This window comes from Gallinula chloropus (assembly GCF_964237585.1).
Source record: "Gallinula chloropus genome assembly, chromosome: 28".
In the NCBI taxonomy this organism is placed as follows: domain Eukaryota; kingdom Metazoa; phylum Chordata; class Aves; order Gruiformes; family Rallidae; genus Gallinula; species Gallinula chloropus.
This window is the reverse complement of record NC_140113.1, coordinates 5241984-5255449: the sequence shown is the minus strand read 5'-3', so window position 1 is coordinate 5255449 and position 13466 is coordinate 5241984. Positions and strand designations below refer to the sequence as shown.

The following is a 13466-nucleotide window of genomic DNA, read 5'->3' as shown; positions in this document are numbered from 1 at the left end:
TTAAGCATAAAAAGGGGACTGTCCAGTTAAACTTATGGTAACAAAAGCAAACACCCCCCTCCACAGTAGGGAAATGATTATCTAACACATTCGTGGCTTTGGGGCAAATACCTTCTAGTCTCATGACCCTGATGTCTGTTAATTAGAACTGGTTTTACAGGATGCTGGAGAGCTTAGAAAATGACATGGAAATGGAGATCAGAAATCCTGGAATTAGGTTTTGTGAAACAGAAGCTGCAAGTCTCTCTGGGTAGAACAGTAAGTTCTGTGCCTGCAGAAGTGATGCTTAATCCATTTCAGGGACCTGCCCTTGTTTTGGTAGAAAAAGGTAATTGAAAAGGATCAGTGAATTACTTTCAGATTGTTGACTAGGGGGTAAGATGACATTTGAGTTGTACAGCTATAACTATTTTATCTTGAGATTTCTTTTTCCCCCTCTCTGTTCTGTAAATCTCCTGCCCCTTGGCAGAGCAGCAGCAGACGTTACTCACGCTGTAATCCGACAAATTGCTGAGTGGTGGCTTTTTAGGTTAAGCTTGGCCCTTTGTCTTGGTCAACAGCTGCAAGGCTGCCCCTTGGAACCTTGTTCTCAAGGCATTAGTCTCTTGCTTTGTTTGCAAGCTCAGTTTCCCAGAAGTTTGATAGATCTTAAAGCAGTTGCTGGGGTAGCATAATTGTTGCTTTTATCAGGGAATCGGATTGAACCAGAGGGGATGGATTCTGTGTTTGAAGCAGTGGCTCAAGGCCAGTGGTTTTGGTGCTGTTGTGTTTTCTGTTGGCTGTTGCAGATGTTTTCTCTGAAGCAGAAACAGTCAATAAAAAGATGGTTCTTAAGAAGAGCCCTTAAATATTTATGCTGCCACCGCCCCTCCGCTTCTCCTCAGTTTAGGTTGTTTGGGGCAATGGAGAATCCTTGCTCCATCTTTGCTGTGCTTAAAAGGAAGCATCTGCTCGAGGCTGGGTCAAAGTTAGTGCTGCTCATCCCCTGACTCAGTTTACCCAGGTGGAGGGATGTCACAAAACGGCTGCTGTCAACGGAGAGGAGGCACTGGGCAGGTCTCAGGCTGGTCGTCTCTGCACGGCCCAATTCCATCCATGGATACCATGGTCTGCCAGTTGTTACAGAAGTGGTATTTTGCTGCTTCTGGGGCTTTTCCTTCTCTTTCCTTGCCTTTGTGGAATATTTCTGTGCTGTGATCTGAACGGTGCAGAGGAGGGAGCAGCTTTACATGCATTTCCAGATAGTTTTTTAAGATTCTGTCAGGGTAGATAGGGGTTTTTGGTACTTTTCTAGAGGAAATCTGCTACATTTAGCATTTGGGCTGGGATAGTACAGAAAAAAACTCCAAACTATTTGGTGAAAACCCCCCAGTCTTCAGTTATCCAAAGCTGTGCATATAGAAAAGGAGACAGATAGGCTTTGCCACGCAGATCACTTCTCAGTTGTCTCTGGAATTAAAGATATTTTGCTGTTGATCTGAGCCCCAGTTGATGGGTGCAAGAGGTCTGGTAACAAATCGTATTGAATGACAGGATGGTGTCGCTTCCCTCTGTTAAGGATTTTCATCCCAACAAGTGCCTGGCCATTTCTCATAGTGAGAAAGCAGGAGGATGGTACCGGGAGGTCGGAGGCAGAGCCAGCCCCTCGTGGCTGTTTCTCTGCTCAATAACAGTGCTCCTTTGATTGCAGCAATTTCTAATCTTTCCATGTCGCCATTGTTATTCTACCTTGTAATCAATCATTTTATGTCTAGATCGAGGGAGCTGGAGCTCAATCTGTGCCACACTTGTGGAAGCCTTCTGCTTCTTTTGCTGGTTTGAAATAGCAGCCCAAATTCTTCCTTTTATTGTCTGTCTTTATGTAAATTGGTGAGAGTTGGGAGTGTAACTTAAGGCAGAATTTGACCTGCTGTTAATTCTCTTCCCTGGTGAATTTTGTGAATTCCTGAGAATAAATGTGTAAGGATGGATACGTGGGCTCTGCTTCCTAAAAGACCAGCCCAATTAATTTCTAAAAATTGGAGCCTGCTCTTAGCAAGAGGCTGTTTAGTGATAGAATATTCTGATTTGTGTATTATTACATATAGTTCTTCTTTATAAGCTGGAAATTCCTCCTCTCCTGCTGGTCTCTATCCAAGCAAGTCCTTTTTCTTTGTCTCTCCCTGGACCGTTCCCTAAAGCTCAGCTTGGCTTTCTGCAGTCTGCAGTTCCAGATAACACAATAACCATGTTCCAATGTATTAAACTTTTAACATCCTCAAGATTCAATTAATCTTATCTTTACAACTCCCAATTACAGGCACTAATTAAGTGAAGGTTGCATTGTAGACTGGGGATATTACATTAATCAGCGCCAGCCTTGTAGCCATAAATTAGTTCTTTCCCAATCCTTCAGCATTTTTCCCAGAAGGAATGGAATGTCTCATTTCCCTGTTTTAAGGGACATTAATCCCACAAAGGAGCTTTGGATCGGGATTAGTTTTATCACATTTATGTAAGTGATGAATGTTCTTTGTAAAAGGGAAGCCACCAGCTTTGTCCCAGACAAATGAAATTGAATTGTTTGATAATTACGCAATTTAAGGCGCTGTCAAACTTTGGTCAGAGGATGTTGGGAGCCCTTTGCTATATTTATTATTTTACAAGATTAGGTGCTGCAGGGTGTTTTTCCCTAGATTTTTTTTCTTTTTTTCTTTAAGCCATCATTTTAAATCGGTTTAATGTCTAAATCTTGAGGCATCCCATGGACGAGCGGTGCGGGATGTCACTTCTATCTATATTGCAGATAAAGCTTAGACTTAAAAATTGAGAGGCTGAACAAGGGAGCAGACCCAAAGTCCTGTAAGATCAGGTGTATTTTCAGTGATCCTATCACAGGTAGAGCAACACTCTTCAACCTGTTGTTAAGATCGCGCAGCCGCCTGCTACAATATCCTGTTTTCAGCCTGTCATAATGAGGCGTGATGGGTTTGACATCTTTATTGGCAGTAGCAGCAGTAGTGCCTTGCTGTTACTCACAAAAGCTCGATCTGGAAGCAAACGTCATTCTCACAGGTGTATCTTTTCCAAGCTCTCTTGCAGGGAATGGTAGGAGTGCTGCAGTTTGCCTCCATACAGCACGTAAAATCCCACCGGCGATGGTCTGCGTGTCGTGTTAAACGTGTTCCAGTGCAGCTTGGTGTTTAGTTCTGTCATTACAACCTGAATGCAGAAAATGTTGGTCACCTTCTGGACTTGAAAATTCTCCTTGTGTTTCCAGACAGTAATTCCAAGTGTGCTGGGCTAACAGTTATTACCACACTTGTTCCTGGGCTTCCTTTCCATTCGCTGTTTTCACGTTTATGTTTGAAAATTCTTATATTTCCTTTTGTGTTAACTGTCTCCTAGGTATGCCATCCCTCCAGAGCACGGCAAGAGGCTGGAACGCCTGGCCAAAGGTGAGCACTGCTTCCTCCTGTGCTTGAGCCCAAACGCTTCCAGGGCTGGGAAATGGGTTTAATAAGAGACCCCTCATGCCATCTCCATGTATAATGCTGGGTTTGTCACTGTCAGCTGGGGGCTGTTGCTCTGGATACACAGAGCGCAGGGGGGGTCTTCTTGGTGTACCTCCAGACACATGTGCTGCAGAGAGGAAGGGTGGTAGGAGCTGTTTGTTCTTCTGTTAGCATTAGTTTAGTCAGGAGCAGGAAGGTGCTTTCAAATTCAGCAGCAGCGTTCATGGGGAATAGTTAGTTCTCACTTCCCTCTCTGCTGACATGCACCGTGTTTGGTGGCTTTTCTCTCACTCCAGCCTCATCCTCCTCAGCCTTTTCAGTAAAAGGAAGGCCAACTTTAGGGGGAAAAAGAAGAGGAAAATAAAGGGGGAATAGGGCAGCCTGTGCTATGGTAAAACTTCTTCCTCTCACCAAGCTGGGTGTAAATTTTTGGCCTTGCCAAGCCCCAGCCTCAGCTGTTGTGACTGTAGTTTGTGTCTGAGGTCTCACTTACCTGCCCAACCTCAGCACGAGCAGCCAGTGTGGACTCTGGTGTCCTGGCCTTGGCCTTTCTGCTGCTTTCCAGTGGGTCTGGCTGTGGAAAGGTCTCTCTCTTAATTTATCGTGTTTGGGGTTTGCTGCTATTTTTGTTCACTTGCAAATGTTCTAATTGCTGCCCAGCTAAAATAGGTCCTGTCCCAAAATAATTGACTCAAAATGGATGTGTTTCCTCTTCAGTGAGGTGTGTTTCAATGATCTAAATCTGTTTGTGAAGCTAGTGCAGTGGAATTGGGCAGGAAAATCAGGAAGAGTCGATTCTGATGGAGAACAAAGAAGTTGTGACTTGTGTTTTTCCAGCAAGTAGGCAAACTCCTAGCAATGACACTTCTTGATGACAGTCTGACACTTTATTGACTGTTTCATAGCTGAATAAAAAGGGAGGGTGTTGAAGGGAACAACCAGTTGTTTAGGATGAACATGGAATAAGTGGGTATAGATGTCCTAGGACATGGGCACGTTGTTTCCCGAGCGCCACGATCCCTAAATACAAACAAATTATCAAGAGTTTTGCCTTTAGTTTTCTCTTGCTTGCTGCTTTTTGAAACTTGGGCTGGGAAATGGTTTGGAAACTACAACAAAATAGTATTTCTGCTTGGGCATCCTCCCTGTCCTTTGCATCAGTGGTCCAGCCTATGAAGAAGTTTACTATGGAGAACTGAGTGTGCAATTAATATGGAAAATGAATAGCTGAGCTGTAAATGGGCTCACTGGGAGAGCTGTGGAGCCCATGGAGAGCATGTTAATGTGTTGCCATGTTATTGGTGCTAATCACTTAAAATGTGCTTCTTTATTAGTAGCTTTAATGAGAGCCACTTAAACTGTGCATTAAAAAGAGGAACTGCAGAGAGGGACGACAGACTGGGTAGCAGACAGTCATAATTTTAATTGAAATGCTTTTAGTACAAAAATATAAGAAAACCTGGAATCCAGTAATCCTTTTCACTTTCTGAAACCCCTTCCATTATGTCTCATCAATTAGTTTTGTTTCCAGAGCTCGGGTTATTTATTTTCCTAAGTGGTGATATTTTTAATCCCTATAAAGACATAGACTCCCAGAATCTCCTGAGTTGGAAGGGACCTGTAAGGATCATCGAGCCCAGCTCCTGGCTCCACACAGGACACCAGGCTATTATATTCCTATAGCAATACTCATCTTTTAATGTCTCCACAGGGTTTTTTCCAGGAAGCTCTCAGGGATGTGATGCTTTCCTGCGTCACAAGATGACCCTCATTTCGCCCTCGATCCTGAAGAAGTATGGCATCCCTTTTGACCGGGTATGTGCACAGGATGCGTTGAAGATACTGGGAAGTTGTTGAGCACACAAAGCACAGCACCCCTCTTTTAAGGATGGAATTCATTGTGAGCTCCTGGGGAGCAATTTGCTTAATTTCTAAACGCAATATTCTGCTGAGTGTGTCCTATCGGTTCAGACCAGGTGTCTGCCTGTAAAAGAGGATTTGTGGTTTGGCCAAGGCACTTTCTGTGCAGTGCTTCTCATAACAGCTTCACTTTGTTAGTTGGGGAGCCTCTCCAGGTAGAGGGGGAGCAAAGTAGGGATGCCGTGGCTTATCTGCACTCAGAGTTACTCATTGGTGGGTCTTTCTTCTCCTGGCTCTGCTATGAACCAAACCCTGGAGTTCAAGGTGCTGGTTCTGTGTTGTGTAAGCTCTGTTCCACGCTGAGATCTGTCAGCCTCTGAAATCCTCTTACTTGAAATGAGGGGCAGTGTTTATTTGGTACGATTGTTTTAATATGCTTATTCTTAAAGTCTTCTGGCAAGAAGTAAATCTCCTCAGCCAAGCATGCTTACCACGGATTTACTATCTGTGTACAATCAGTTGAACGAGTGCTGCTGTGCATTACCAGTGCAGGGAGCCTGTCCTGCCAGGACAGCCGAGGACAGCCTTTGGATGGGGGGAAAGGAAGTGAGGTCGAGGTGCCAGGACTCAAAACTCCAGTGGGAAGTGCTGAAGAATGCTTGATTCAAAGTGATTTCACCCTTCCCCATCCCTTCTGCATTGCCAGCTGTGGATATATGTTATGACCATCTTGTTCTGAGTGAGAACTCTGCAGTTCTGGTGGTTATTTTACTTTAAAGCATGGTTTTGCTGGAGTTAGTCTACCTGAGACAAAGTGCAGCACCGCATTGATGAGCCCGGTGATTCTTCGAGATGGAAGTAAAAGATGTTGGCTCTTTTATAGCATAAAAACTATGAATTCATTCAATTTACTGCTCCAGAGACTTTCATTTTTCCTAGTGGAAGGCTGTGATGAATGAAATTTGAAGTGTGATCATCTGGCTTGTCAGATGAGTTTGCTGTCAGCGCAGGGGAGACTCGCACGCAGCAACGTGGTGCTTGTGGTTCACCATCAGTGGCTGAGCTTGGCCTGGCTCGCACGTGATGGGGGAGATTAAATTGCTCAGAGGGAGCAACAAACCGTTGTTCTTGTAATTCTATCTGTGGAAACTAATTCCCAAGTGTGGCAACACAGGTACCTGCTACACATGGCTGAAAATAATAATGAAAATACCCGACTGTGGGAGCTGGATTTTTTGGTAAGGATTTTTATTGTACAAATTTCAGGAAGGTGGTTGTGGGGGTTGGAGCACAGCAGGCATCTCACTTCAATGCATAGATACCCTCTGAGCAATGGTTTCTGATTAGAGGATAAAGGACGTTCTCTGTCTCGACCCCATTCAGACAAGCCTATGAAATCTGTAGTGCAAACTCCTGAAGAGTCTCTCTGGCCGTATCGTTGTTTGTTGGCACAGAGTGTAATGTTTTAGGATTCCTACTGCTGCTGCTTTGCACTTTGGTACCAGCTGAGCTGTGTTGTGCTGCTGCTTGAGGCCTGGTCCTTACAAGGTGGTTTTAATGGGAACCTGCGAGTTTCAAATGGATGTTTTGGTGTGTGGTAGCTGTTGTGTGACATGAGATCCTCCAGTGAATCACAGAATCACCAGGTTGGAAAAGACCTTTAAGGTCATCAAGTCCAACTATTCCCATCCTGTGCTAAACCAGATCCCAGAGCACCTCATCTCCCCTCTGTTAAACACCCCCAGGGGTGGGGACTCAGCCCCATCCCTGGGCAGCCTGTGCCACAGCCCCACAACTCTGCCAGGGAAGAACTTTTCCCTCCCAGCTGAGCTGACCCTGCCCTGGGGCAGCTTGAGCCCATTGCCCCATCTCCCATCTCCTGTCCCCTGGCTGCAGAGACCATCGCCCACCTCTCTGCACCCTCCTGGCAGGGCAGTGGAGGTGGTGATAAGGTCTCCCCTCAGCCTCCTCTTCTCCAGGCTGAACACCCCCAGCTCCCTCAGCTGCTCCTCAGAGGATTTGCCCTCCAGCCCCTTCCCCAGCCTGGTTGCCCTTCTCTGCACTCGCTCCAGGACCACAATGTCCTTCTTGTAGTGAGGGGCCCAGAACTGGGCCAAGTACATCCTGAAACAGCAGCTTTGGAAAGAGGATCGCTGTTCTGTTTAGAAACAGAGATGGGATCCCTGAATCTGAATTCTCAGCAGATTTCAGTGGAGTGAGCAGGCACGTGTTTGTGTATCTCTGTAATGGTATTTACTTCTGGAAAAAAAAAGAATCAGATCGATAGTAAGGCTTTTTAATAATTAAAAATGTGTATTTCTGTAATCTCCTATTGATTTCTCTATTTATTCTTCAAGAGCTTGCAGAAGTCAGTAAATTTGGGGCTTTCTCCATGAGTGGCAGCTTGTGCTGGCTTTCCTTCAATAGTTATTACTTTTCTGCATAGCCTATCCATCATCTTGAGCACTTTCTAATTTATTGTAGGGATAATGTTGACAACAGTGACATGGAGGACATACACTGTGGGCTTGAAATGAAGACACCAGGATGTAGATTTTCTGACAGAAACATAATCTTTCTGTCTTCTGAAGTTAGCAATCTCCTCTGCCTTGATTTATGGAGGGGGCTGGATGGGAGGGCGCTCCGCGGGGCTGGGTACAGACTGGACTCAGCACCTCTCATCCAGAAACACTGCAGAGAGCAGCTTTTAGATTCTCTTTAAAAAAAGAAAAATTAAAAGAAAATAGTTCTGCTAATGTTCATACATGAGTGAGTTTAGGTAGCTGGTGTCTCACCACTGAGATGCAAAGAATCTGCACTCAAGGAACTGCCCCGTTTGTTAATCCAGCCATGGGAGTTCTTACTGATGACAACCAAGGTCCATATGTCTGTGCTGGTTCAGTGAACGTGGCCAGAGCACAGGATCCTCTCACTGTGTGTGCATCTGTAATGGGGATAGTTCTGTGCATTGAGCATGACCAGTGTGCTGAACTGGGAGTCACTCAGCCCCTGTGACACCCGAGGGCACGCTGGAGCATGGGGAAGGTCCCTTTACCCATTTAATGCAACACTACTGCATCCTTTTACTTTTGTTTTCCAGATCACCCAGGAAGCTGGGGAGTTCATGATTACATTTCCTTACGGTTACCACGCTGGCTTCAACCACGGCTTCAACTGCGCCGAGTCCACCAACTTTGCCACCCTGCGCTGGATTGACTATGGGAAAATGGCAACCCAGGTAGGTGTCTGTTGGGATGGAGTGTTCCTTGAACCACTAGCTGATGGAATACTAAGGAATGAGAGTGGGGGACTTCCCTTTAGAACAAAAATGGGAAGAGCCATGGTCTTGACGCTGTGATCTTCCCTTGTGCCCTGGTGCTGTTTCATGCCCATCGTTAATTCGTGAAGGCACAGTAATTGTTGAATGCTGGATGTTATGTAAGCCTCATGAAGGGGTGGTGTTGAGACAGGTAAATTAGGTACACACTGAAGGGGAAGGAATAAGCTGGAAATACTTTTAAGCTTTAATAAGACAATGGTAATAACCTTCTGAAGATACCAGAATTTTCCTCATCTATGCACTTAGTTAAGTTTGAAGAGGAGAGTCGTGTGACTGTTTCTCAATGGGGCAAATTTCTTGCCTGCTTTGTTACTTTTGACAGTTCTGAAGTCAGGAGTCTGCTGCCAGCTTACATATTTAGCATTCGGTGCTCTGCTTTTCTGCAAGGAACAAGTGGATTTTATTATTTGTGAAACTGCAGTGGTGTAAGAGCAGCTTCTGTTGGGCAGACTGGTGGCTGTGCTGCGAAATAGAAGAATGAAATAACCTCTGAAATAGAAAAGAGACAAACCCACTGTGCCAGTGGGGCAGCACCTCCAGATTGTGTCTAATATAAGAGAACCCAGGGCTGTCCCAGGGCTCCATCACCCTCACTGGGAAGAAGTTCTTCCCCAGATTGGTGCAGAACTTCCTGTACTCCCACTTGAAGCCATTAAGAGATGGTTCTTGTAACTGAAGAATCCTTATACTGAAAAGATAGGTGTTTGTCTTCTCTGTCCCCCTCTGGTGTTCAGGTAACAAAGCCTCCTCACCTTGGTGTTAGTGGTCCCTCTGTATCCCATCAAGGCTGTGGACTGGACCCCGTGGCAGTAATCAAGGCTCCAGGGCCAGGTAGAATGGGAGTAGAGTCGCACATCTGAATTTCTTTTGGAGTTAAAGGGATGCTAAAAAACCCCTAAAACTGCAGGAGACCTCAGATCAGCATTAATTGTGTCTTAAACCCCAAAATAGCCAAGCAAACATGGTTTGAAGGTTTTAGAAATTTGCCAGCTGTGACCTGGCACACCAGGTTTATCTGCAGCGAGTGGTGATGGTTTTACCCCCCCCAGAAAACAGGGTTTATCCCAGAAATTCTGACAGACCCTTAACTACAGCAGCGCCGGCAGGCACCGCTCTAATATTAAAAGCAATTTGGGGTTCAGCCATGTGTTCACAAACAAGTGACATTTGGGAAGTGTGGGTTTAGATTGAGCCTCCATGCTTACATTGTTAAGCAGCGTAGCGTGAAATTACTGAACAAGCGGCTCGCCGAGCGCGGAGCAAATGTGGGGAGAGGAAGTTGAAGTGAGGAAGGAGACGCCCAATTTATTTCCATTGCACCCGGTGACACTTGTCTGTTCAGCCATTTCCATTCCATCTTGCTTAAAGCAGGCGCTGTGTATGTGTTAATTAACCCTTTGGTACCTTGCTCTCGGGTGCCAGATGAGGTAGGAGTGCTGTTAGGCTCGGAGGGCAAAAGGTTTGTTTAAATCTCATTTGAAGTTAAACAGGGACTTAATGAAATAGCTGCTGAGTGTGGATGCTCGAGCTGCCGGTGTGATTGTGGAGAGAGGATCCGCAGGGAGATGCACTCCGGGGAGTTTTTGGGTTAATCACTGCAGGTTTCACAGGCTGGAGAGCTGGGCAGGGAGAAACCAGAGGAGGTTTAGTAAAAGCAAGTGTAGAGTCTTGCACCTGGGAAGGAATAACTGCATGGATCAGAACAGGCTGGGGGTGAGCTGCTGGAGGGGAGCTCTGTGGAGAAGGACCTGGGGCTCCTGGTGGTGACAGGGTGGCCATGAGCCAGCAGTGTGCCCCAGGGGGCAAGAAGGCCAGTGGGATCGTGGGGGGCATCGAAAGGAGCGTGGCCAGCAGGTCAAAGGTGGTGATCCTCCCCCTCTACTCTGCTCTGGTCAGGACCCACCTGGAGTGTTGTGTCCAGTTCTGAGCTCCCTGGGATAAAAAAAGACAGGGATCTCCTGGAGAGAGTCCAGAGGAGGCTACAGAGATGCTGAAGGGCCTGGAGCATCTCCCCTGTGAGGAAAGGCTGAGTGAGCTGGGGCTGTTCAGCCTGGAGAAAAGAAGACTGGGAGGGGATCTGATCAATGTTTATAAATATCTTGTCCATAAAATCTTTGGAAGCTCTGGACTGGCTGGTGCTGCGCAGGGACGTACCCTCACTGCGCCAGAGCCAGTTGGCCAGAAGGTGATTCTTCTCCTTTCCTCCAGTTAGCAATACAGTGATCTTGTCCTACCAGTACTTGTGAGACTGGTGACAAGGTGAGGCTCAGAGTGAGGCGTTTGCAGTGTTCCCCTGGATGTTATCCCAGGGATGATACTTGGATTCTACTCGATGGAGAGCGCTACGTGTCCGTGGCGTAGCGTGGGAGAGCGCTCGCCCGGGGAGGCTCTGGCTCACCTCAGAGAGATGTAGACAGAGCTGTGCTAATTGCCTGCCAGATGGATGAAATGTTCTGCTAACCACAGCACAACCTGCCGGGGCCGTAAAAACACGTAATAACCAGGCTGAAGTTTGAAGATGGTTCTGCTCTAATTATAGAATGAGTATCAGCGTTGGCAGAAGAGGGAAAAAAAAGCCAAAAAACATTTAAAAAGTAGCAGTGGCTGTGGAGTTGTGTAGGAAACAGGGAGTGGGTAAATACGCTCGTATGCGTAAAAACGTGTACCCAGGGGGAACAGATGCTTCAAAATTCAAGTGGAAGTTGGTTTGGTGAATACCCAAGTGAATAAACAAGCTGTGCTGGTTGGTTCAAAGCTTTTTGAGAACCTTGTGTGATGTACTCTTTCAGAAGTGCTTAGGAGAAGCAAAGGGTGTAATGATACCTGGGGTGTGGTGCTGGGTTTCACATCTTGAGATGGAGCTTGTAACCATCACTGACAAGTAGCCTCTTACTGTAAGAACATCTTGACCAAAGCATCTTTATTAACTAAACGTGGGGTTGATACAGAGATAATGTGTGTCTTAACCTGGATTGTGTGTCTCAGCTCTTTGGCCGTGTCCTGGGCTCTGGTGGGAGCTGGTGGCTTTGGGGTTGAGCCGAATTCTCTGCTTTCTGTCTTCAGGGTCACCCTGGTCTCGTTTCAGCTGTTTGGGTGCAGCACACACTTGCCTCTCTAGTCCAGTTTGCTGACTCTCCTAATAATCATTTCTCTGCAGCCTCGGTGCCAGGCGCCGGGATGTGACAGACAAAATTCATGTCATCTCTTGTGATGGGTATAAATCCTCAGGACTGACCACACTCTGTTCTTAGCAACCATCCATCTCTTTAGATTTGGAGGAAGGGAATAAAGTTCTCCTGTACTTCATGCCTTTAATTACACGGTGGTGCACCACTGGGAAATAGCTGCTTTGCCTACAGCTGGACATTGTGCCCAGAAGTGTAAGAATTAACAGCTCTTTAACTGTTATCCCATTTATTGTCAATGTAAATGTCTCCATCTGTCCTGGAGGAACCTCGTGTTGCAGCTGACTTCTTTCCAGTCAAGGTGACTTTGAGGCCAACCACAGCTTGCCTGTTCTACCTGCTCTGCGTGAAGAGCCGTGGTTAACAGCGCATCTGTCACGTAGCTGTCTAGGGATGGGAGAGAGACCTTCACTTTATCTTGGGGCCCCCATAGATAATCCCAATGTGCTGTCACGAGGTCCTTCTGAAGACATGATGGGAATTCATGTTCTTTGCTGGGCTGTGTGGGGAGATTGAGCTTGGGCAGGGAATGTGGTTTTCTAGCTGCAGTCCTGTTTGACTAACAGGAGTATCAGGCTGTCACAGGGGGCAAAGCCAAAAGAGAACCAGAAGAAATGAGTTTAAATAAGTCTTCAGAGGGTTGGAGGTGCTGGTACAGCATTTCAGGAGTCACCTGTAATCTGAATGCACTGGTTTAGACCTTAACATTGCTGATTAAATAATAGCGCTGAGGATGTCAACTGCAGGCTGGCTGCCCCGCTGGACCTATGGACTGACATCCATAAGGATGGATGGATGCTGCAGAGCCTGGCCTGTTCCTTCTGGGTGAGAGGGGACATCTGAGAGACTAATTGTAAATCCAGAATGTAATTAGAAACTGTTCAGGACTTGTTCACAGCAAACGGGGTGTTCCTGCTGGGGGCAGTTGCATCCCTCTGCTCAGTGCTTGGTGTAACCCTTAGCTCACTGAACTGGGAAGCATCTGGGCTTTTAAACCAGATTTTTCTTAAACATCCCAGGCCTGTTTATGCTACTCAGCCAATTTACCTTAGCTTAATTACTGCAGGGTGTAAGAAATACTGTTAGGGACTTTTGGATGCTGATTAGTAATGACTTTTCCAGCTCTGGTTGACTCTCTGAGAACCTGCCATGGAAACTGCTGGATCTCTGGGATGGAAAGCTGCCCTGAGCCCGTGGAGTCCTGATGTTGCTGGGTTGACAGTCTCCCCTTCTCTCTCTGCCTCGCTAACCCTGTGATTTATGGTGCAGAGGTTGTGGTGTGCTTTGTGGGCACAGTAAATAGCGCTGTGAAGAATGTGCTCCCTGCAGCTTATTCGTTCAGCTTCTCTGTTGCAGAGTCCCTGATAAAGTCTACCAGCCCCAATCATTCACATGTCAGAGCGGAGGCTTAAGGGTCATCTGGCTTTGGAGATGCCAGCATGGCAAGAAATCCCTTCCAAAAGCTGCTGGAGCATCGTGCTTGCCTGTGTCGCTCCATTGGAATTGCTTCAGGGGTGGCACACAGGGCTGGGTACAAAGAAAGGGGAGCAGTGGGCTTCCACCTAAGAACAAACAGTGTGTTCTGTT

The 13466-nt window shown here is 46.5% G+C and overlaps 1 protein-coding gene across 1 annotated transcript in view; it reads left to right on the top strand.

Annotated features, from left to right (window-relative positions):
* Positions 1–13466, top strand: part of KDM4B (lysine demethylase 4B) — a gene marked incomplete at its 5' end in the record, with an annotated part of 65269 nt that overhangs the window by 16546 nt on the left and 35257 nt on the right. The window contains 3 exons of the mRNA XM_084276097.1: positions 3388–3437; positions 5206–5309; positions 8455–8592. Of these exons, the coding sequence (XP_084132223.1) occupies positions 3388–3437; positions 5206–5309; positions 8455–8592 (292 nt within the window). The remainder of the gene's footprint in view (positions 1–3387; positions 3438–5205; positions 5310–8454; positions 8593–13466) is intronic.